Source organism: Balaenoptera borealis (assembly GCF_965194805.1).
Source record: "Balaenoptera borealis genome assembly, chromosome: 5".
NCBI lineage: Eukaryota > Metazoa > Chordata > Mammalia > Artiodactyla > Balaenopteridae > Balaenoptera > Balaenoptera borealis.
This window is the reverse complement of record NC_138862.1, coordinates 103868894-103894198: the sequence shown is the minus strand read 5'-3', so window position 1 is coordinate 103894198 and position 25305 is coordinate 103868894. Positions and strand designations below refer to the sequence as shown.

Sequence of the window (25305 nt, the reverse complement as noted above, 5' to 3'; positions counted from 1 at the left end):
TATTTTTTGAAAAAAAGCAGACACAGGAGAAGCTCCAAAAACAGAGTTGAATTTACCCTTTTTTAAGGGAAATCTCCACTGGGTAGGATGTCTCCCTCTCTGTAGCAGGAAGCAAAGAATGACTCTAAATCACAAAACACTCATCCATGAAGAAGGTGCTGGCTTAAATCTGCATAACAACCTTACCCTGTTTACTGTGTCTTTCCTGATAACCTCCCATAACTACCCCCTCTACTCCCCAATATCTTTCTTTTGTCTTTAGCTGAAGATAGTATTTAAAGTGATGGCTTGGGCCATTTTGGGGCTTTTTACTCAGTTTTCCTGGATATCTCCCCAGTATACATGAGGTATATGTGTTAATAAACTTCTGTGTGTTTTTCTTCGCTTATTAATCTGTCTTTTATTACAGGGGGTCTTATCACAGAACCTAGAAGGGTAGAGGGAAATTTGTTTGAAAAGGGCTTTTTTTGTGGAAAAGAGGAGGATAAAGAAGAATGACAATTAGTTCCAAAGATAATTTCATAATAGTAACAGTTATTAATGCTAGAACTGTTAATGAAAAAGATAGTGTGCGTGTTTCTAAGAGTTCTTTTAATATGAGGATCATTCACAACTTTCTCTTTAGGGTCGGGAGTAGTTAAAAGGTAATATGACAACATTAAGCAAAATATTAGTTGCTGTTGTTTATTTTTACAAAAGACCAAATGGAGTAAAGACACCCTCTAGTGGAAGGTTAGGTCCTTTCTACAATCAAACTGAAAGAACAGAAAATCTATCCACAGTTACATTGCAATTGCGATGTGGAGATTTTGCTTTCTTTCTGAACAATAGAATCAATAACAGAATTAAGAAATTAATTCCCTTATGTAAGAAATTAATTCTCATTCATATGTTCTTTTTTTAAATAAATTTAATTAATTAATTAATTTATTTATTTATTTATTTTTGGCTGCGTTGGGTCTTCGTTGCTGCGCGCAGGCTTTCTCTAGTTGCCACGTGCGGGCTTTCTCTAGTTGCCGCAAGCAGGAGCTACTCTTTGTTGCGGTGCGCGGGCTTCTCATTGCGGTGGCTTCTCTTGTTGCAGAGCACAGGCTCTAGGCACGCGGGCTTCAGTAGTTGTGGTGCACGGGCTTAGTTGTTCTGCGTCATGTGGGATCTTCGCGGACCAGGGCTTGAACCCGTGTCCCCTGCATTGGCAGGTGGATTCTTAACCACTGTGCCACAAGGGAAGTCCGATATGTTCTTCCTGAATGAATTTTATTTATTTTATTACTTCTAGGGTGCATTATCTTGTAAATAGGAATAACCAAATTGTCACGGTCCAGGAAATCTGTTGTTTTCTATTTTGAAAAAAAGGGTTAGTCACTCTGTATTGACAAATAAATCTACTCTTTCTCACAAGTTTATACAAATAAATATTGACTTGTCAATAGATAATCTGAATGTGTTATCAAAATTTCCTTTAATTTTATAAAAGAAATTAATATTTGAGAGAGAATAGTTTGCAAAGTTATCAAAAGATCTAATAGTAAATATCTAGAAAAATAAGATGTTGACAGAAATGCTTATTTTATGACTTTCAGTGTCAAGGTGCTTGAGAAAGAGAGAAAAGAATGAAGGGACTGAGTGTGTAGAGCTGGTGGGGGTGGCGGGCAGGAGATTATACTCTCAGAGTCTAGCCCAGGGTCTTGTTCACAGTGGAAATCAATAAACATTGTTGATTGGAGGTGAGACAAGTTGTTCCCTAACCAACTGAAACAAAATCTCTTCTGGATGAATTGCTAAGATGTTTGGGGTGCTAAAATATCTGTAAAATGCAAAAATCCATTGTTTCATTGATTTAAAACTGTCCTGTAAGACTTACATGTTGACATTCCCTTGGTTTTGACAAAAGGAATACTGAAATACAATGGTGGAAAGATGGTCTTTTCAACGAATGGTTCTGGGCCTATTGGATAGCCATCTGGACAAAAAAAATGAATCTTAGCTTCTACCTTACACCATAAAGAAAAATCAATTCCAAGTGGATTGCAGATCTAAATGTGAAAGGTAAAACAGGAAAGCTTCTAGAAGAAAACACAGGCACCTTAGGGACAGCAAATATTTCTCAAACTGGACATGAACAGCACTAACCACAAAGGAAAAGGTTGATAGGTTGTACTAACTGAAAATTAAGTACTTCTCTACATAGGGCTTCCCTGGTGGGGCAGTGGTAAGAATCTGCCTGCCAAGGCAGGGGACATGGGTTCGAGCCCTGGTCCAGGAAGATCCCACATGCCACGAAGCAACGAAGCCCATGCGCCACAACTACTGAGCTTGTGCTCTAGAGCCCGTGAGCCACAACTACTGAGCCCACGTGCCACAACTACTGAAGTCCACGTGCCTAGAGCTCATGCTCCGCAACAAGAGAAGCCACCGCAATGAAAAGCCCGCACACCGCAACATAGAGTAGCTCCTGCTCGCGGCAACTAGAGGAAGCCCGTGCGCAGCAACAAAGACCCAATGCAGCCAAAAATAAATAAATAAAATAAATAAATTTTAAAAATAACTTCTCTACGTAAAAGACACCACTCGAAGACATTTGCAATACATATAGTCAATAAGGGACTTTTATCAAGAATATATAAAGAAGGGACTTCCCTGGCGGCGCAGTGGTTAAGACTCTGCGCTCCCAATGCAGGGGGCCCAGGTTCGATCCCTGGTCAGGGAACTAGATCCCACATGCATGCCGCAACTAAGACCCAGCGCAACCAAATAAATAAATAAATAAATAAATATTTTTAAAAAAGAATACGTAAAGAATTCCTACAAATCAATAAGAAAATGAACACAGTAGAAAAATGACCAAAAGACTTAATAGGGACTTTATAAAAAAAAGACATTCTATTGATTGATAAACTTATGAAAATGTGTTCAACTTTCTTAGTCATCAGGGAAAGAAAACTTAAATCACAGTGTGACAGCACTATAACTAACGGTATCCTGGTAAATATTCGACAATTGGCTCTCCAGAGTGTCAAAAAAGTGTGTATGTGTGTATTCACACCGACTTGACAAATGTGAATAATAGGCTCAGACTAACTGGACAACCAGAAGAAGACAACATTTGGGTAAATCAAACAAGGTTTACATATTTAAAGGTGCAACATGAAGTCAGAGCAGGTAGGCCGTGCAGTAGATAGATCAGCTCTCATTTCCTATTAATGGACAGAAGTCCTTTCACTTGAGGACCCCTCAAAGGGGCCACACCAGCAGATACACAGTTGGGGGTGGTAAGTTTGAGCAAATGAGGCTCACATCAGACCTTGCAAAGATCAGCTGCCTCCTTCAGACCTAGTCTTGCATACATGTTGCTAAAGCAGTCCAAGATGTGGTCTTGGTCTTGCCTGTGTACACACTGGAGACAACTGCACCCTGGCCAGGTGTACTGCATCTATCAGGGAGTCATAGTACACACCCCAGGTTTGCAGGAGTATATAGGGCTCCATTGGGCTGGATATAATCCTGAATTCCATGCCATGGAGCTAGAGTAAGGATCTGTCACCCATATGGCCCTGGGAGTCATGCTAATGTACCCTTGGGCCAGTTTTAGGATCTAATCTACAAGTCCAGACTTATGGTGACAAGGAATCATGAGATTGAAGAAGGAAAAAAAGACTGCAAAATATATGCCCCAACCATAGACGGTCCAATTATGTAGTCACTAAGCATTGTAAGACAACTCTTCTACATCATAATATTTTACATGTGTTTTTATTTTGCTTATTTGTTTTTGCCTTCTAAACCTACGCATTGAGATATGAGAAGGTTTCTATCTAGCCATCCTTCATCATCTGGGGGCATCCTTTCAACAGGTGAAACACCCTTTTGCTTTGGGTGGTGTCCTTCCTTTCAACTCAGTTTTGAATGATAGGATGCCAAATTGCAGCGTCGCAATGAAATCCCTGCAATCTGGGCTTAATCCATGACATTTTAATTAGGGAAGAATTACTAGATGTTACACGTCTCTGCCTAAAGCTTAATCTACCTTAACTGCTCCTTCATGCTGAAACCCTTACTCACCCTGGATCATTCTGCTGAGGCAGAGAGCTGATTTAGATCAGGAGCCAGGCTCAAACCCTGGCTTTACCATCTACTGGGCTTGTGATCTTCAGTAAGTCCCATAGACCTCTAGCTTTGCTTTCCTCATCAGTGAAGTGGGATTTAACCTACCTCATGAGTTTGTAGCGACAGTTCAGAGAATGTTTGTAACCTTGCCTTGAACGGTGCTTGACAGTCTGTGCTCAATAAATATAAATTGAGTCTAAATCTGACAGTTCAGTATTTGAAATATCTCACATGTAAAAATTCTTTATTGTCTATAATTTTTACTGACATGCATGGGTTTTACTGAAAAGTCTCTAATTTCAGCAATAAAATAATTGCTAGGATTTTAGAGGATGAGTTTTTTGTGCTCTGAACAGACATTAAAGTGCTTGCAGCTAAAAGCATTTCCTTGTATGTGAACTTCAGGCTTGCGACTACATGCCAAGCAACTCACAAATCAATATCATATTCTGGGCCACCACTTACCCTCTTGGAAGCTTTTTCAGAAAATTAGTAAGTGTAACCAAGAATTTGTTGAACTCAAGTAAATTTTCACTGAGCTGTTTGATTGCTCAGTCTTTTAGACGGATTAAAGGTTATTAGAGAGGGGCCGTGCTTGACAGTGCTGCTGATGGACGAGGAAGCAATAAGCCTGCACAGTAATGAAGAGAAGGAAAATCATGCCATAGAGGGATTAAGATTTTAATTGGTTTCTCAAGGCACTTGCAGACTCTATTCAGGAGCTAATTCTGAATTTTAAAAGAATATTGAAAGAGTGCAATCATGACCATTTAGGGCTTTCTGTTTTACATTTATAAATATTAATTGAATGCATCACCACTGTCTAAAAATAGCCCAATAAACATTTACCAAGAACATCTGGCTATTAGACTTTTTAATGCATCCAGCAATGTTAATTTTGGCAATGAATGTGCAAATTGCTAAGCTTGTTTAGGGATTCTAAACTTGGAAGGGGCAAAGGTTGGGGAGTAGGAGGTAGTTCTTTGAAAATTAGCAAGAAAGGGACTGGACTGTAGTGGTCAGTGGCTCAAACTCTGACTCAGCCTCTGGTTACTGCCCCATCTCCTTCATCTGCCCACATGATCTAGGCTCTGCTGATTACAGGTGCCAGCTCTGAACTTCTGAGTTAATGATGCAAAGAATCAGGACTGCAGGAAGCCTTATGGTAGCCACACAGAGTTCCTAGGGAAGCAGGGACTGAGGTTCTAGCAGCAGTAGCTGTGTCTGCAGGGCAGGCTGCAGTGTGTATCCTGTGGGAGTGACGTCTGTGTGGTTTTGACTGGATGAGTTGGCTCTGCTGTGTGATTTTGGGTGGTGTTCCTGGCTGCATGACTCTGAGTCTTGTCCTCCACCTTCCTTTGGATTCCGAGGCCTACCAAGAGCATGTCACAAATTCCTTTCTGCTAACTAAGCCACAGTCAGTTTCTCATGCTTGTATTTAAGAATATTATACGATAAAGCAATTCATTCAATTTTTTAAAAGCCAATGTTAGACATTGTCAAAAATTCCCCTGCACTGGAATTTCTGTAGTACACCACTTTGAGTCCTCCCTTATAAATTATAAGCTCCTGGGAATTCCCAGGCGGTCCAGTGGTTTGGACTCTGCTCTGTCACTGCCATGGCCCGGGTTCAATCCCTGGTCAGGGAACTAAGATCCCACAAGCCACACGGTATGGCCAAATAAATAAATAAATAAATTGTAAGCTTCTTCATAAATAAAGTGGGAGAAGAGAAAATATGAACAGAATTCATACAAGTTGGGTTTCTTCATTTTTCCCCTCATTATCAAAGTAATACATCACCCTATCTTTTTAAAACAGTATTTTTAACAGAGTAATAATTATAGAGGAATTCTTTAACAAACTTATAGGATCAAAGAAAAGGCAAAGGTCAGGGGGAAAATGGCTGGGTCATAGGGCACATCTAGTTTGCCTGAGTCCTTGACATACCATGCTGACAGGAAAATGCATATTCCATAATGTTTAGAACAATGGGGTAGCCTGGTGAGAAAGGCAAAGGAGGCTTTTCCCTTTCCTTCTTTTAACACATGCCAATTAGTAAATGTTGTTTACTTTGGGCAAAACATTGTGCTAGCAATCTGAAGAAACTCAAAGAAGTATAAATCACCTGACTGCCCTTCAAGGAAACTCATTCATTCACTTATTCATTCATTCATCTTTCAAATGTTTATTAGACTCTCCTGTATTAGACCTGATGGATATAAAGGCCTACAAGGTATAGTCCTTGTCTATTGAGGCTTATGGTTAACAGGTATAATCATCCACATGACTAGAGACCTGTGTGGCCTTGTGACACACAGGCACCTATTAGATATATTTATATATATATATATTTTTAGCTTATTTATTTTTGGTTAACATTTTAAGCATGTACAACCAATTACCATAACCTGTGGTGTTTTTTTGAAATTGATATTCATTGCGTATCTTGAGTTTACAGATTTAAGCAGTATATAGTCAGAAAAGTTATAAATAAACTCGGATTATACAGGCAAAGGTATGTTCCCAAAGGTGACACGTACATTATTAAAAGCAGGCATCTAAAATTGTGACCGAGCTCTTTTTAAAATGCAGAAATGTAATGTTACACTTTTTTTTTAAAATGAAGAGATTATCTATACACTTTAAATATCAAATGTGGCTTATATCAGAGACGGATGACAGCTATAGGATTGCACTCATCAAAGCCAATTACCTAAGATTTTTCTTGTTACCTAAACAATAGCAATGGCGTTAGAAGAAAATTACACCTGCATTTTAATTGCCAATCTAGCATTAAGCTAGTTCTACAAAAAGGTAATGCAACCGAAAGACTTCCAAACTCCAAATTAAAAATCTGTTAGGCTCAGATTAAATTATGGAATGTTGCAGATGAAAAATAAAGATACAACTGGATAACTGAATGGAATAAAAAATTGCTGACATTTCTCTGAACATTGGAACTACTAAATTTCATTTCTTTAAATATTTCCATTATTTTTTCTTAGTGGTGTGAGTTATCTCAAATCGCTTACAAAGTTATTCTCTACAAAGCACTTTTGTTTGCTGCTGTTCAGATAGAACAAAAACTATTCTGCATTAACTTAACAATATATTTATATTTGTTACAAGATTTTATCATGATGGATATCTAATAGTTTTTCCATTAAAACAAAACAGTAAAATATTTTTGTTCCATTAGCACTGCATCTTAAAAATGTTAACATTAAATACAAAGAACCATTATCTTATTTGGCTATTAGAAAATGAGTTGGAAAAACCTACAGTTCTGTGTTTCTCCTTTACTCTCACACTACTGCCACACTCATAACACTTCTGACACTTCCGGTCACCAAATGTTTGCATTTTTTTTCCCCACACCAAGCAATTCTCCAGGAAACCAGCTGGGTTTATGATTTAATTGAATTCTGGCACTGTCTACCTGGAGATAGAGTCAGATTCCACAGGTTAAGGGTTCAATCCCACAAAACTGCTCCTGTCCCACTTCAGATGTCAGTTTCAAGTACAAGGTCCCTAGGTTACCGACGTCCATCTGACTTGGCTACAAATAGGAGGTTCTCACAGCTCCCTCTTTGGGTATTATTAATTTGCAAAAGTGGCTCACAGAACTCAAGGAAACAGGTTTACCAGTTTATTAAAGCTATAATAGAGGATATAGGTGAACAGCCAGATGAAGATACATAGGGTGAAACCTGGGAGGGTCCTGAGCACAGGAGCTTCTGTCCCCATGAAGTGGGGTGTGTCAACCTCCCGGTATGGTATGTGGGTGTTCACCCACCTGGAAGCTCTGTGAACCCCTAACTATCGGGATTTTATGGAGGCTTCCTCACATAGGGATGGTCAATTATTAACTCCATTTCCTGTCCCTCTCCCCTCTCTGGAGGATGGGTGGTGAGGCTGAAAATTCCAAAATGCTAATCATGGCTTGGTCTTTCAGATGACCACCCTTCACGCAGGAGCCAGCCAGAAGCCTCCCCAGAGTCTCCTGAACGGAATGAAAGATGCTCCCAGTGCTCTTACCACTTAGGAATTTACAAGGGTTTTAGAAGCCCTGGGTCAGGGATTGGAGATTAAGACCAAACATATATTTCTTATTATAAATCAGGAATTTACAAGGGTTTTAGAAGCCCTGGGTCAGGGATTGGAGATTAAGACCGAATATATATTTCTTATTATGAATCACAATATCACAGATATATTTTAAATATCTTACTAGAGAGAAAGCCTATGAAGAAAATGCAGAATTTCTTGAAGTTGAAAGGTTGAAGAACCCCCCAAAGGCAAAATCCAATCAAGTGGTTTAGCAGCCTAGAAGGAGGTTAAAGACACTTTAATATCTTAAGACCTGAGTCAGAATGGGCTTCCTCTCTTTCTAGGTATTGTACTGATGACAAATTGAAATTATAGTGGAGGGATCACAGTTCAGGTATACAAAAATGGGGTTGGGCGGCCATAGAGTTTCTGGTCTCAGACATGTCCCTGAACCACTGAGAAATGAACATTCTTTAAACTGTACCAGATCCAAGGACACAACCAGCTGTATTCAGAACAATACCTACCAAGTGCAACTTTATGTTCTCAAGGTCTCCCCTTATAACTGTGAAACCATTTCAGACCCCAACCATTCCTTACTTAACAATCACCCTTACTTCTTGCCAGCTCCAATTATAATTCTTGATAAACAACTCATGTAATTAACTGTAACCTCGTGGTTTTTGCCTTTATAAGCCTCTCCCATTTTGTAGACTGGTGGAACACAATTCAAGTGCTTCTTGGATCTGTGTCTCATGGGATGCAGTCCTAACAAACCCCAAATGAACACCTTTTTATTTCAATCAGGTCTCCATTTCATAGGATTGTTGTGAAAATTAAACAGTGAGTGTCAGGTGTCTGGCTTATAGGAGGTAACTTAAATACTTACTCATTTTTCTTTTCTCTAGGAGCTTAAGATCTAGTTGGGATGATAAGCTGTAAACCCTTGAAGAGGTAAAGAAAAATCCAAGATTTAAGCCACAATTCACATGCAGTGAGGTGGCTGGAGAAGATGATTTTTAATGTCACGTCCAGCTCTAAACATCGATTATTCTATGACAGCTGTATGAGAAGTGTCATGGGGCAGTGCATGATGAATTGGCAGTTGGGAGGTGCAGACAGTAAGTGCTATGAGGCCAAAGAAGGGAGCAACTGCCTTGGGCTGGGATGGTTTAGGAAGACTATTAAAAAATTCTGAGCTGTCTGAGCTAGAACAAAAGTCCAATTCAATTAGGAGAGTGACTGGCAAGGGTCTGCTTATAATACAACTTTAGCCCAAGCTGAGGAGAATAAGAAACATAAAATATTGTAGAGAAAGAAGAAAGGAAAAGGCAGTATCAGCAACTTGGTTTCTGAAACACACAGAGAATATAAAGCAGCTATCCTGTTTTTCATCCTTATAATAGTCTTATAATAGGTGAAGTGTATCAGCCCTGCTGAGAATCTCCTGAGTGAGGAATCTGTTAGAAGTGCGTTTGGTTACAAATAATAGAAAACCTGGCCAATGGTGGCTTACACAAATAAAGTGTTTTTGTTTTTGTTTTTTTTTCTCCTTCAAGAGAAAGAACTCCAGGGTTGGTGCCACCACATAATAACACAGCCAAGACACAGGCTCTTTCTAGCTCTCTTCTGCCTCACCATACTTTGCTTGATAGCATTTGCCTTTATTGCTCTTTGCCTTATGGTCAGGAGATGGCTGCTGTGCCTCCAGGCATCACATTTGCATTCCAGACAAGAGGCAGACAAAAGGCAAAGGAGCAAAGAGTGAGGGCGAAATGGCTTACCCACTGAGTCTGTGCCTTTTTATTAAGAAAGCTAAAGTTTTCTGGAAGATTGCCCAATAGATTTCTCCTTGTAACCTGCTGGCCAAAACTGTGTCTTGTGGTTGCTCCTAGTGGTAAAGAGGCTGGGGAGAAGGGGAATGTGGATGGGGTTAAGTCAGCCAACTGACGATGAAGAAAAAAGTGTTGAAGTCTTGTGAAAAAAATTACTACAAATTCAATTTTCTTAGTAGTTATCAGGTTATTCAAACTATCTACTTCATTTTGTGTGAGTTGTGGTAGTTTGTGCTTTTTGAGGAACTGGTCTATTACACCTAAGTTTTCAAATTTTTGCATGGAAATTTTTTTGTAGTATTCCCTTATCAATATCCAACTATTTCCCAGATGTCTAACTCTTCAAGATATTCAGAAACATTGTATATGTCATCGATTTTTAGTTGCTTGTAGAGATCTCTCTTAGAGCCATCTGATTGCTCCAATCCAGATGAAGCTCCCTTTGTGTAGCATATAACTATCCCCTTGGGATTTTGCTTAACTTTTCTCATATTTCCTGAGTCCTGTGTCTTCCTTTTTCTTGGTTTACATCTGTCAGTAACTTCCTCAGAAGGGTGAAACTAAGAATATATTTATTCAGTCCTCACACTTTATTGACAGTTTGGTCTAGGATAGAATTAAAGGTTGGAAATAATTTTTCTTCAAAATTTTCGAAGTATTTCTTCATTGCCTTCTTGTTTCTGGTGTTGCTGTTGAGAAGTCTGAAGGTATTCTGATCTTGATGCTCTGTATGTGACCTGTTTTTTTCTACTTGGAAACTTAAAGGATCTTTTCATCACTAGTGTTCTAAGCCTCATGACAATGATCTCTGGTGTGTACCAATTTTTTCCATTTTGATGAGAATATGGTGGATTCTTTCAATCTGTACATTCTTGTCCTTACGTTCTGCAAAAATATTTCTTGTATTATTTCTTCAATAATAATTTTTATAGTAATTTGGGAAGTTTATTAGGAGGTCATGGTTCAACTAACTGTAAAGTATCCTAAAGTAAATCAGCTACAGAGCCAGACATTTTAGAAAGTGCTTTTTCCTGACATCCAAATTTGCTTACCTACACTCCCTGTACATCCTTGGCAACTTCCCTGAAACTCAACTTCAGATGTTATAAAATGCCAACATAGGCAAAGTAAGTTTATTTCTAAACAGTTTTGGCAGGAAAATTCTCCCCATCACCTCCAGACAAGTACAGTTTTGTGTGTCTTTTCCATTCTTGCTACAGGAGTGAAATAAAAAACAGCACCAAGCATCTTTGAGATCATCTGAGAGGAAGAGGTGAGCAGGCTTTTAGGACCAATGAGACACTGACATGGTAGCAAGTACTGAAAAGAAGGATCAGAGCAAAAATGTCAGTTTCATATCCCCCAATTCTTAGTTCATTGGGACCCAGTGCATATAAAGTTTTATTTTTTATTTTTTAATTTTTATTGGGGTATAGTTGATTTACAATGTTGTGTTACTTTCTGCTGTACAGCAAAGTGAATCAGTTATACATGTGCATATATCAACTCTTTTTTAGATTCTTTTTCATATAGGTCATTATAGAGTACTGAACTCTACTGTGCTATACAGTAGTCCTTATTAGTTATCTATTTTATTATAGTAGTTTTATTGTTGAAAGTTATTTTGGTGCATCTAAATTTGTTCATGTTTTTTTCTTTGTTCATCTTCTCTTTTATAATACCTATAAAATTTATTTTTGTAAAATATTTCCTCATCTACTACTATAGTAGTTCACTCCCATCACTAACATCTAAAGCGAGAAGTCAGTGATTACATCTTTGAAAAACTACAGTAGAACATTACAAATTTAATCTCCGATATTTTGCAGTTTGCAAAAGTGGGGAAATTTCTCAAGTACTATTATAGTAATTTTATTATTTTATTTTTTCTGTTTTATTTACTGGGATTCTATGTGAGAGTTTATTTGTATTTTTAAAACTTTTTAAGTATAATACACATGCAGACATATGCACGGATGTTATAGGTGAATGAATTTCACAAAATGAACACTCAAATTTTATTTTGTTTATAATTTCTTTATCTGTAAATTAAGAGTGAAGCAAGATCACAAGTGTGATGTTTCAAATTCTATACATTGGATGTATCAAATACTAACCATTCCTTGCCATTTAACTCAATTGCTGTTAAGGAGCTTCACCTGAGAATAACATAACTCTGTCCATAACAGCTTTTTATAGTTTACTAAGCACTTCTTTTTGCAGCTTACTAACATTTCTACATACCTTATCTCAGTCATTTCTCACTACTTTATGAGGGACAGATTATCACATAGTTTTAGAAAGAAGGAACCAACAAGGGCCTACTGTATAGCACAGGGAACTATACTCAATATCTTGTAATAATCTATAATGGAAAAGAATCTGAAAAAGAATATATATATATATATGTTTATATATGAATAACTGAATCACTTTGCTGTCCACCTGAAACTAACACAAAATTGTAAATCAACTACAATATATTTCAATAAAAATTAAAAAAAAAAAAAAAAAAAGAAGGAAACTAAGGCTCAGAGAGGTGAAGCAACCCCTTGGGGGCAGAGGGTCTATAAGTCACAAGTCATGGACATGAAGCAAGGCCCTGAGAGTCCAGGTCTAGTATCAATTCTATAGATAAACTGCTTTTGCATGGTGCATCCCAGATCCCCTTTCAGGAATGAAGGACTTATTCCTCTGAATGACTTATTTCTTATTCGAAAGCTCTGAGTCTCACCCACTTCTGGGACTGCCTTGGCTGAAGAGGGAAACCTGACCTGAGGTTATGCCTCCTTCCTTGAGCGGTCACATCCAATGACTCATCAGTGAACAACGGCCCAGCCCCCTCAAGAAAACTCTCAAGTCATCTCAGCTTCAGAACTTCCGGCATTATGGCTGGTGAGGCCTCCATCAGACTGCAAGGCACCTCGGCTTCTCCCTCTACCCACTCGTGGTTCCCTTCCTTCCTTTGCACAGGTGTTGATTCTAAGTGCACTCCCTAATAAACCTCTCCTGCGCTAATCTCCAACCAATGAGATCTTGATTTCCCACACGTGCTATCACATTTGATGGTGTGAAAAAAACCACACTCTGCATCTTTAAGTTCTGTGTAGAATTTCAGTGATTAACAGATATGAATGGAGCATTTACTACTTGCTAGGTATTGAAGATATTTAAAATTAATAAAACTCTACTTTTAAAACACTTATTCAGTCTGTCTCCAAGAAAGTTATGTTGTAATCTGAAACAAAACAGATGAAAATCAATATTTATATTTACCTTAATTGCTTGAGAAAGAGATTTTATGGATTCTGATCTAAACTTTTTTTTTTTTTAATGAGTTTGTGGATGATGAATCTGGTGAACCTGTAACTTCCTAGGAGGTATGAATTTAAGTTTGTAGAAACAAATGAAAGCTAAGATTCGAATAAGGACAGATATCCTGAACGTACAGACTACGGTACAAGAGAACACATTTTTTTCTTTTTTTTTAAATTTATTATTTTATTTATTTATTTATGGCTGTGTTGGGTCTTCGTTTCTGTGCGAGGGCTTTCTCCAGTTGTGGCAAGTGGGGGCCACTCTTCATCGCGGTGCGCTGGGCCTCTCACTATCGCGGCCTCTCTTGCTGCGGAGCACAGGCTCCAGATGCGCAGGCTCAGCAGTTGTGGCTCACGGGCCCAGTTGCTCCGCGGCATGTGGGATCCTCCCAGACCAGGGCTCGAACCCGTGTCCCCTGCATTGGCAGGCAGATTTTCAACCACTGCACCACCAGGGAAGCCCGAGAACACATTTTTTCAAGGTGAGATTTGAGGATTAAATAAAAAGTGCAAAATGAGTTTCTCTCAGGTGTAATTTGCGTATATTATCCCACTGTGAGACCAGTTCTAGCAAGGTCATCCTGGTTTGTGGCAGACATTTAACAGCAAACACTTACTTCTCACATCTGGAGATCTTAGTACTGAGGGGTGGGAAGTGGGAGGAGAGATATAGGTACGTATTTCATTTATCAAAAGCCTGTGAATCAACTATACTCCAAAAAGAAAAAAAAGCCTGTGGCCTTTCTGCATTAACCAGAGAGGGGTCCATATGGTGGCGTTGTTCTGGGCTCCCCCTTGTAACTTACAGGGAAAATTTCACAATAACCGGAGCCCTTGATGTCCTGCAAATGAAGAAGGAGGATATCCTCAAATCCCTCACAGCAGAGCCCACTTAGGTGGCACCAACCTGACTTCCAAATGGAACAGCACATCTACAAAAGGAAAAGTGATGGCGTTACTTCATAAATCTGAAGAGAACCCGGGAGAAGCTTCTGCCAGCAGCTCGTGCCATTGTCGACACTGAAAACCCAGCAGATGCCAGTGTCATGCCCTCCAGGAATGCGGGCCAGCGATCTGTGCTGAAGTTTGCTGCTGCCACGGGAGCCTCTCTATTGCAGGTGCTCCAACCACTCCTGGCAGCTTCACTAACCGGATCCAGGCAGCCTTCCGCTGTGTGTTGTGTGGTTATCAGGGTGACCACCAGCCTCACAGAGGCGTCTTATGGTAACCCGCCTACGGTTGCTCCACGTCACACAGACTCTCCCCCTGCGCTGTGTGGACACCGCCATCCCTGCAGCGCGAGGGGCGCTCCCGGCGGGTCTGATGTGGTGATGCTGGCCTGGGGATTGTGCGCCTGCGCGGCTCCGTCTCAGGTGTGCGCTCGTGGGAGGTCAGATCCCATCTCTGTTTCTATAAGGATCCTGAAGAGACTGAAAAGGAAGAGCAGGCGGCTGCTGAAAAGGCTGAGACCCCGGAGGAATTTCGGGGTGAATGAGCCGCTCCAGGTCCCGAACTTATTGCTACTCAACCCGAAGTTGCAGACGGGTCTGAAGGCGCAGGTGGCCTCAGCACCTTCCAGCAGCATCTCCTGAAGGACCGCGGCATGCAGCCAGCCTCTGAAGGCCAGTCTGCAGCTGCCGCTGCTCAGACCACTAAATGGGGAGAAACAACCAGAGTGGTCTCAAAGCTGCTCTTCCACAGACTCCTAAACAGAAGATGGAAATAAGGTCGATGGAAAATAAAGTTTCTTTAAAAAAAACAAAAAAAAGCCCACGAATAGGAATAGCTGACCTGAGCCTCAGAAGGGCTGGCAGCCTGGTATGGCGGTACATGTACACAGAGTTAGACAAACTGTTGTTCAGGTCCTGGTTCTGCCACTTAACTTGCTACAGAACTCTCAGCAAATTACCTAGTTTTTTGGAACATCAGCCTCATCTGTAAAACAGAAGCTCCATTAAGGGCAGGGACCATGTCTGTGTTGATCCAGTGCCTAATAAGACTGGCACTGTGGCACTTGGTGCCAAATCAAACAGGGTATGGAAGGAGTGTATTGAGAAAGAAAAAAGGAACGGCCCCTGACATTCAGAAGCTGGCCTGTACTCACAGGTAGGCCAGCAAAGGAAGATTAGTTCCTGCAGGACCTGCCAGTTGGTTTGAAAGGCTGTGTGCTTAGGAATGTGACAGGTTATGTCAGGGTCAGATCCTGAAGGGTCTTTTTTCTATGCAGAGAAACTGGAAATAATCCAGAGTGGAGACCATTGAAGGATTAAAAGCAGGGGAGAGTAACAAAATCAAATTTGCAGTTTAGAAGGATGGATTGGAGTGTGGAAATAAGGAGAAGGAATGGGAGACTACTTAAGTACCCTACGCAAGAAATGGGAGGCCTTCTTTAATGACATTCTATAAGGCGACCTTGATTATTCCTTGAAATTTGGGGCGAGAAGACAGAAAAAGAATATGGTTGCACTCTTCAAATATTTGAAATTCTGTCATAAGAAAGAGTGATTAGACTCTTTCTGAGCTGCTCTAGGATCAAGGTATAAAGTCATAAGAAAATATTAAGTGCACTATGGGGAAGCACATTCTAATAATTAGAGTGGTCTGAAAATAACATAGACTTCTTCACAAATAGTTATTTCTTACATTTCTTTCTTTCATCTATTCGACAAATATTCCTTGGAGCAGTTAGGATGTGGCAGGCATTAGGCATATAACGGTGAACAAAATAGACAAAGGCACTGCCCTAGATGGAGGTTACTCTAATTTTTGTCCAATGTGGTACCGTTTATAGATAACTTTTATATAATCATTTAACCAAGAAGCAAGCTCCCAATAGGGGTATCTGAGAAGTGGCTCTGAGTGAACTCTGGCCAAGAAGATCGGGAAGGACGATAACCAAATAGAAGTGTGTGAGTCTCAGGCGCCATAGGACGAGAGAGCCAGAGAGCCCGCTGCCTTCTCTCCCTGATCTTTTCCATCAGCCTGGCCTCCGCCCCGCCCCGCCCCGCCCCGCCCTCCTCTCGCCAGCACCCTCCCCTTTTTCGGTCCCCCACCCGCCGCTGTGATTCGCGCTGTCGGCCCGCGAGATTACGAGCTCTTCTCTCGCGATATCTTCAGAGTACTGAACTCAGCTGTGGTGGGCACTAACTGGGCGGTGGAAGCTCGTCCTGCTGCAGTTTTTCGGCACCTCTGGATCTGGCCCAGAGGCGCTAAGTAGGTTCTGGGGGCCGAGACCCGGCTTGCAGTCGTGCGGAGTCCCTAAGGAGAGAGGGGGGACGGACTCCCTGGGCTCGGGGCGACCTCGGGCCGCGTGCGCGCAGCGTGTGTGCCGCCGGCGGGAGCCCGCGTGAGGTCTCACCCGCGGGGTGCGGGGTCGGGGTGGGGTGGGGTGGGTGGCCCACAGGTGCGGTGACACCGCCCGCGGACTCTTACAGTGAGGTTCGAGGCACGCCCGCGGCAGGGGTGAGGGCGTGGGGTGTCCGGTGCGGCCCCGGCCCCGGCCCCGGTCCCGGCCCCCTCTGGCCCCTCCTTGGGTTCGCCGGGGTTGGCGCCCAGGTGCCGCCTGAGGTCAGCGCGCAGTTTAGTGGCTCGAGGGTCTTGCAGACGGGAACCTCCGGAATTCGCTTCGTTTTGTTATTAAAGAAATTACTTTTTCCAAAGGTTCCAGGTGGAATTGGTTTTTCTTATTTGCGGCTTTACGAGGCTTGGCTGCCTTATTCAGAGAGGCAGAAGGAAGATGAGTAAGAGACAAATGTCTTAAATCTTACTATTCTCTCTCTTTTTAAAATCAGGATATGCAGAAAAATGGAGTATATGACAGAACCCGTGAAGCACACGCCTGGACACATGTGAGTCGCGTCCTTTTTCCCCCATCCCCCTTAAGTTTAAAAATGTTAAAGTGACTCTGAAACTTACTGTGGGGAAAGCTTTTCTTTGCGGGGTGGGGTCGGGGGGATGCTTTTGTCTTAAGTGGGAAAAATGAAAAGCCTTGTTTCCCGAGAAAAACGAGTTCATTTTTCGCTGGGAAGTTTGTGGTAGTAAATACTGGTTTAAGAGTGTTAAAATATTCACTGTACATTCTTCTAGGTTGGCATCAGCCATTGACTTTTAAATTTAAGGTAATTAAAATGTAATAAAATTAAGTATTCAGTTGTTCCGTCTACTGCCCACATTTCAAGTCCTCAGTAGTCACATGTGCCTGGTGGTTACCATAGTGGACATCAGAGGTTATAGAACTTTCATTTTGGGTAACGTCAATGATTCTTAAACATTTTGTGTTCCCAGTACACCTAGGGTTATGACACTCCCATCATAGTGAGTCACTAGACATGATACTCTTTCCATCCTCTAAAAATTTTTCTCCTCTGGGTAAATGTTTACATTTTGGCAGTCCCTGTGCTATACTGAGGCTTTAAAAAAAATTTGCCTTTGGACTATAAAGCTGTCTGATGATTACTATTAGCAGTTATTTTCCCTCTCTAGACCTTTTGTACATCGGCCATATTTTGAGGCTTTTTGGAATTGCGGCCATCCTTGGGTTTTTTTCACCTCAATAATCCAAGGTTTTTTAATCTACTGCATCTTTGAAGTCAGTTTTTAAAAAAGTGCAGAGATATTATGGCCTAACTTGAAGGCTTTGGTTTGTTTGTTTTTTATTTTTTTATTATTATTTTTTGTTGACGTATAGTTAATTTTTCAATGTTGTGTTAGTTTCTGGTGTACAGCAATGTGATTCAGTTTTATATATATATATTTTTTCATATTCTTTTCCATTATTGTTTATTACAGGATATTGAATATAGTTACCTGTGCTATACAGTGGGACCTTGTTGTTTATCTATTTTATATATAGTATTATAGTTTGTATCTGCTACTCCGTTTGATAGTGTTTTAATTTAACCTGTGCACTTATGAAATCTAATTTGAAAAACGTATGCTTTGTTTATTTAAGCTTGTGCTGCGAATGTGGTGTCCCGATCAGTCCAAATCCTGCCAATATTTGTGTGGCTTGTCTGCGAAGTAAAGTAGATATCAGCCAAGGCATTCCGAAACAAGTCTCTGTATCTTTCTGCAAACAGTGCCAAAGGTACGATGTGGTACTATTTTATCCTGCTTAAAGTTGAGATTTTTATGTGGGAGAGCCACCAGGATATACTGACAATATTTTAAGAGTGTTAAGATATTCACTGTACATTCTTCTAGATTGGCATCAGCCATTGGCCATATGTGGCTTTTTAAGTTTAAAGTAATTAAAATGTAATAAAATTAAGTATTCAGTTCTGTCTGCTACCCACATTTCAAGTCCTCAGTAGTCACATGTGCCTGGTGGTTACCATAGTGGACATCAGAGATTATAGAACTTTCATTTTGGATAACGGCAATGATTCTTAAACATTTTGTGTTCCCAGTACACCTAGGGTTATGATACTCCCATCATAGTGAATCACTAGACATGATACTCTTTCCATCCTTTAAAAATACATGCAATAAGCTGCATGTAATAAAGATAAGATACATGTAATAAAGTGCATGTAATTGAGATTTAAGTTTTATTTATGTTGGCCTAGCTAGAGATTTTAGAATTTGCAATTTTGCAGTGTTCTTTTCTAGTTTTCTCTGCTAATTTGGTAAAGTTAGTGCAAAGGTATTTGAATCTGTTCTTTTTCTGTTAAGGGATTAATAGGTTTGATGTATACAATTAATAGATACAAGTTGAGGCTTCCCTGGTGGCGCAGTGGTTGAGAATCTGCCTGCCAATGCAGGGGACACGGGTTTGAGCCATGGTCTGGGAAGATCCCACATGCCGCGGAGCAGCTGGGCCCGTGAGCCACAATTGCTGAGCCTGCGTGTCTGGAGCCTGTGCTCCGCAACAAGAGAGGCGGCGATAGTGAGAGGCCTGCGCACCGCGATGAAGAGTGGCACCCACTTGCCGCAACTGGAGAAGGCCCTCGCGCAGAAACGAAGACCCAACACAGCCATAAATAAATAAATAAATAAAAATTAAAAAAAAAGAAAAATGTTTTAAAAAAAAAATAGATACAAGTTGATGTTTTTAAGGGTGAGAGCAGATTTTAAAGACATATTACTATTAATTACCATGAAGCTTTTGTTTTCTGCTTCAATCACTAGAAGCCATGTATGATAAAAAGCACCTTATTTTTTAAGTAATTTAGTGGTGTGTTTTAAATTAAAAATCATATGTATTAATGTTCCCATGTAACTAAAATGGCTATAGCTGATGGAAAAACAGCTCAGTATATCATATCTAGGATGGTCTGAAATGAAGACTGGATTTTAAGGCAGACTTCTGAAAGTTAATGTTTTGTTCCTTTTGTATTTTCTTTAGTTGCTGGCATAAACAGCTTATGTCTAGGAGGCCATTGAGTAATACAGAACTACCCATAAAATTATATGCCTGTGATTTCGCAAATGGGTTAGGACTGTAGTGACTTTTAACTTTTTTGGGAGGGAGGGGTTCATGAATCCCTTTAAGAATTTAAAAACTGCATCTTTCCAGAAAAGTACATAAAACAAAGACTTGAAACTTGTGTTCTGTTTCAGGGAGTTTATAGTTTGTAGGCTTGTGTGAGGCTTAATCTATAATAAATATTCGCTATTCTTTTTTTTTTTTTTAATTTTGTTTATTTATTTATGGCTGTGTTGGGTCTTCGTTTCTGTGTGAGGGCTTTCTCTAGTTGCGGCAAGTGGGGGCCGCTCTTCATCGTGGTGCGCGGGCCTCTCACTATCGCGGCCTCTCTTGTTGCAGAGCACAGGCTCCAGACGCGCAGGCTCAGCAATTGTGGCTCACGGGCCTAGTTGCTCCGCGGCACGTGGGATCCTCCCAGACCAGGGCTCGAACCCGTGTCCCCTGCACTGGCAGGCAGACTCCCAACCACTGCGCCACCAGGGAAGCCCCCTCGCTATTCTTAAGAACGTCGGTGGAGTGAAAAAAACACTGGACAAAGAATCAGGAGACCCAGTTTATCTTGGATTTCTTACAGACTAGCTCTTTTTTTGTTTTTAAGGAATTCCTTTATTTTTATTTTTATTTATTTATTTTTTTAATTTTATTTTTGGCTGTGTTGGGTCTTCATTTCTGTGCGAGGGCTTTCTCTACTTGCGGCGAGCAGGGGCCACTCTTCATTGCGGTGCGCGGGCCTCTCACTATCGTGGCCTCTCTTGTTGCGGAGCACAGGCTCCAGATGCGCAGGCTCAGTAGTTGTGGCTCACGGGCTTAGTTGCTCCGCGGCATGTGGGATCCTCCCAGACCAGGGCTCGAACCCGTGTACCCCGCATCGGCAGGCAGATTCTCAACCACTGCGCCACCAGGGAAGCCCCAAACTAGCTCTTTGATACTCTTGGCCACTTCACCTCTCTAAGCCTTAATTTCCTCATCAGAATGAAGGGGCTTTATTAGATGATATATGAAGCCCTTTTTAACTCCAAAAACATTATTATAACAAAGAGACCTATATAAATAATTTTTTTCAGTGAAACTTTAAAAGTGAAAATCAGAATATTTACTTAACAAGTAAGGGGAAAAAAAGCATTCACAATACATTTAGAAGTATTATGTATTTAACAAACATTTATTGAGTATTTACTGTATGCTAGGCACTGTCCTAAGTCCTGAGCTGACTGGGCTAAAAAACTTAAAGTACATACATAAGGGATTTAAATTTTAATTTAGTCAGGTTTTATATAAGATTTTAAATTTTACAATTTAAAATTTGAAAAGGGACTTTGAAGTAGATAAATAGTCTGAGCTATTATTGATACATAGTATTAGGTACTAATTTACCTTTTTTGTGTGTGAGAAATAAGCAGTTCTTAAGCATTTTAGATGTACATTATAAACCATTTTAATGCTATTTGGAGGTGATTTTTTCACCTGTGTTTCAAAGTATAGCTTCAAGGAACACTGGGGCATTTTGTCATCCTCACGGGAATGCTTATTGGTGCTTGAAGTAATAAGACCTTTTAATAAGTTATTTCAGATTGACTTTCTTAAATACTCAGGATTTTATCTTTTTAACTACTTGTCTAACTGAAAGGTTTCTGGAACTTTTAAAATATATTTGGGTTAAGTGCCTCAGATCAACCTTGGGTATTATTATATTTGATTAATAATCATTGTTATGTCTGCATGTTCACATGGAAATTTTTTTTTCTGAGAGATCCTGAGTTTCAATATATTTTCTCTTAGATATTTCCAGCCACCAGGAACTTGGGTACAATGTGCATTAGAATCTAGGGAACTTCTTGCTTTGTGTTTGAAAAAAATCAAAGCCCCTCTGAGTAAGGTAGGTCAAATAGCTAAAATCAGTTTTTGGGGGGGGGTTGTGTGTGTGTGTGTGTGTTTAATCTCTCATTTTCAGATAATCCTTGTTTGAGTAGATTTTCCAAAATAACTATTAAATGCTACTGTTGGTAAGCACACTACTACAAATGCTGTTTTCATTTTTAAAGTTGTATATATTCTTTTTTAATGGAAATGAAAATCTTTCTGCTTTAAAAGATTTAGTATAGAATCAAATTTTTTTCATTCATTATTTGAGAACCTCTTATGTGCAATAATCTTTTCTGAAAATGTTTATATAAAGCCATTGCTAAACATAATTTGGAGGCTATAGTATTAGGGCTACGGTATTCGGTTTTAAAAAAATTGTCATTACTGCTCTGGAAAGAAAATATTTGTGCCTATTACTTAAAGTCAGTGTATAAACATCTTCAAAAAACAGATAGGGTTTTTTAGTGTAGTTAGCCTCTCTACATAACACTTTCAGTTTTCTTTATGCTAAACTTTATGACTTATTTCCACCAGATATGTTTTTAATTGGAATGGGCTCTTTTGGTTTGAAGAGCTTCAGATTCTCTTAAAACTCTGATAAAATTTCATGTAAGAGTTCTTTGAAGTTTCTCCCTTTATTTTCCTTGTTTTTTCTCCCTGGAATTTGTATCAGTCAAATGTTGACCCTACTAGCTGAAAACTTTGCCTTTTTGCCATTGTATTGTTTTTAATCTTTTTTTTCCTGTGTTCCTGACAGTTTCCTTTATCTTCCAATTTTTGTATTAATTTTCTTTCAGTAGTAATATTTTGAGTTTAGAGTTTTTAATGTTCTTGATACAGTCTGTTGAATATTTCTGAAGGTTTAATAATATGCTGTTATCATTTTTTACTTTCCTTCTGTTCCCTGATTTGTCTTAGTTTTTTTTTTTTTTTCTGGAGTCAGTTTTTGTGTACCTTGGTCTTTTGTTTTCATACTTCAGGCTTTTGTCAGATGTTCATTAATAATTCATTAGCATTCAACAGATGTTTATTAACTGTCAACTCTGTGCCAATCTACTTTTGGTGTTAGGGATGTGGAAGGGAATGAGAGAGACGAAATCCCTGTCTTAGAGAGCTTTTATTTTAGTTGAAGGGGAGGATGTGGAGTAGTCAATGAACAAAATAAATAGGTATATTAAAAGGTATAAATTCTGTGGAGGATAAAGCCAGAACTGTGCAGGGAAGAGTTGCAATTTAAAATAGAATGGTTAGAGGAGGCCTCATCGATAAGGTGATACTTGAATAAACATTAAAGGCAGTAGGGGGAGGGAGCCACAGTCTGGAGGAGAAGAGCATTATGGGTAGACAAAACAAGTGTAGAGGCCAAAGGCAGGAGAATACCTGTGTGGTTAGAGTGGAGTGGGGAGGGAAAAGTAATTGGGGATGAAGCCAGGGAAGGCATGGAAAGTCAGTAGGTCAGGCCTTGTAGGCCCTTTTGAGCACTGGTTTTTACTCTTGAGTATAGTGGGTATAGAGCAAGGGTCCCCAGCCCTCACGTCGCGGACAGGTACTGGTCGGTGGCCTGTTAGGAACTGAGCCGCACAGCAGGAGGTGAGCAGCGGGGGTGGGTGAGCGAGCAAAGCTTCATCTGCTGCTCCCCGTTGCTCCCCATCGCTTGCATTACCGCCTGAACAACCCCCCCACCCCCGTCTGTGGAAAAATTGCCTTCCGTGAAACCGGTGCCTGGTGCCAAAAAGGTTGGAAGGTTGGGGACCGCTGGTATACAAGGTATAGGGCAGAATAGTGAGATGAATGATTTACAGTTTATCAGGTTCCCTCTGGCTGCGTTTAGAATAGATGTGAGGGGCATGGGCACCTTTAGGAAGCGATTGTAGTAATCATGAGAAATGATATTTGGATCAGTAGTAGAGGAAGTGAGAAGTGGACAGATTCTGGCTGTATTTTGAAGGTAGTCAGTAGGATCTGCTGATGAAGCTGGATGTATGTTTATGAGTTGGAATAGTCAAGGGTGACTTCCATGGTTCTTGACTTGATCAACCAGAGGAGGGAGTTACTGATAGTGAAGTAGGAAAGGCTTTAAGAGGAGCAGGCCAGGGGACTTCCCTGGTGGTCCAGTGGGTAAGACTCCTTGCTCCCAATGCAAGGGGCCCATGTTTGATCCCTGGTCGGGGAACTAGGTCCCACATGCGTGCGGCAACTAAGAGTCTGCATGACACAACTAAGACCTGGCACAGCCAAAATAAATAATAAATAAATAGATAAAATTAAAAAAAAAAAAGGAGCAGGTCAGGTGGGAGAAATCAAAGCTCATCTCAAAGTAGTACTTAGATGTCCATTAGACATGGAAGTAGAAATAGTGGGGAGCTGGATAAATGAGCAAGGGAGTGGTCCAGACCAGAGATAATAAATTTGGGGTGTGATGGTATTTAAAGCTGTAAAATTAGATGAGATTTCCTAGAGAGTTTAGAGAAAGGGAGAAATTTCAGGACTGAATCCTGGGATCCTTTAATGATAAAAGTTTGAGAAGATGAGAAAAAAAATCAGTCATTACTTCTAATTAGAGGCAGGGAGAGCAATATATATAATCAGGAGATCTAGAAGGTGAAGAATGTTCAGGAAAGAGATTGAGGATTTTGGAGGTTTTGTTGTTAGTGAATGTTGAATTTCAGAGGCCAGTAAAAGGTTTTCAGGATTTGGGGAGGAGTGTTAGATGGGATAGAAAAGGGCATATGTGGAACCATATGGAGATCGGAGTGTGGGAGATGAGGGAGTGACTGAGGTAATGGTAAAGAAGGATTAAAGGGCTCAATAAGGTGGATTAGTCCTGGTTGTCTGAGGACAGATGGTGTGGTGAGGCTGAGGAATGGGGAATGCAGATGGAGGCTGAGGGAATAAGAAGCTCTCTGTCACCCTCTGTACCTGGTGTGGCTTGTTGACTACTCGGCTTTGCTTTAGGGAAGCCAGTCGAATGAGGAGGGTTTTACTCTGGACTGCTGTACCTATACTAGCTTATCAAGTTCTCACCAGACAGGTCTTGATAAAATTATCTGCCTGCTCATGTCTCCCAAATCTGTCACCTACAGCTCAGATTTCTCCATAGAGCTCCAGACCAAATATATATATCTCACTATCCGCTGAACAGCTTCACTTGGACATCTTAGATAAATCCTCTTAAACTTAAATGTCTGAAACCAAATATAGCACATTCCTCCCCATTTAATGTGTTTTTTATTTGTGTCAGAAAAATAGTGTTACCTAGATGCCCAAGCTGGATACTTGACCATCATTCTAGAATCTTCTTTTCTTCCTTCCCATATCCAGTTATTATTAAATCCTATAGATTTTATCTCCTAAATAGCTCTTGGCTTGGATCTTTCTGCTGCTGTTATTTCCAGCCCCTCAGTTCAGGTCACCTACAACTCCTGCCCAAATTATTGAAACAATCTCCATTTTTGTTCTCCCACCCCCTTCCTCAAAACACGCATTTTAGCCATATTGAGCTACATTCAGTTTGTCACATATGGCAAACTGTTTCTGGCCTCTGCTGATTTAGCAGTGAGTTACCGTTGTGGATTCAGTATTCAGTGCATGAGACTCCCTGTAATGAATGTTCATTCTTTTCTTTTTTAAGCCACATACATATTATAGTGAGAACAATAAAAGTAGAAACCTTTGTTCTTGAGATTTCTAGTAGATGATGAAG

General features: G+C 40.2%; 1 protein-coding gene, 1 long non-coding RNA gene and 1 pseudogene across 5 annotated transcripts in view; all 3 read left to right on the top strand.

Annotated features, from left to right (window-relative positions):
• Positions 1-12705, top strand: part of LOC309629810 — a 98816-nt gene extending 86111 nt beyond the window's left edge. The window contains exon 3 of the long non-coding RNA XR_014245231.1: positions 9069-12705. This is a non-coding gene — a long non-coding RNA (uncharacterized lncRNA). The remainder of the gene's footprint in view (positions 1-9068) is intronic.
• NMD3 (NMD3 ribosome export adaptor) overlaps positions 1-25305 on the top strand; it is a 147408-nt gene that overhangs the window by 86230 nt on the left and 35873 nt on the right. Inside the window, exons 1-4 of one of the 3 annotated variants that reach the window (XM_082394092.1) lie at positions 16409-16525; positions 17104-17160; positions 18264-18398; positions 21519-21615. In XM_082394092.1, coding sequence (XP_082250218.1) covers positions 17117-17160; positions 18264-18398; positions 21519-21615 — 276 coding nt within the window. In that variant the 5' untranslated portion in view covers positions 16409-16525; positions 17104-17116. Of the gene's footprint in view, positions 1-16408; positions 16526-17103; positions 17161-18263; positions 18399-21518; positions 21616-25305 lie in introns of those variants that run through there. The other 2 variants (XM_082394091.1, XM_082394093.1) reach the window with 2 other exon arrangements.
• Positions 13854-16318, top strand: LOC309629753 (small ribosomal subunit protein uS2 pseudogene; annotated as a pseudogene). The gene has a single exon. The product of its transcript is annotated as a small ribosomal subunit protein uS2 pseudogene (transcript).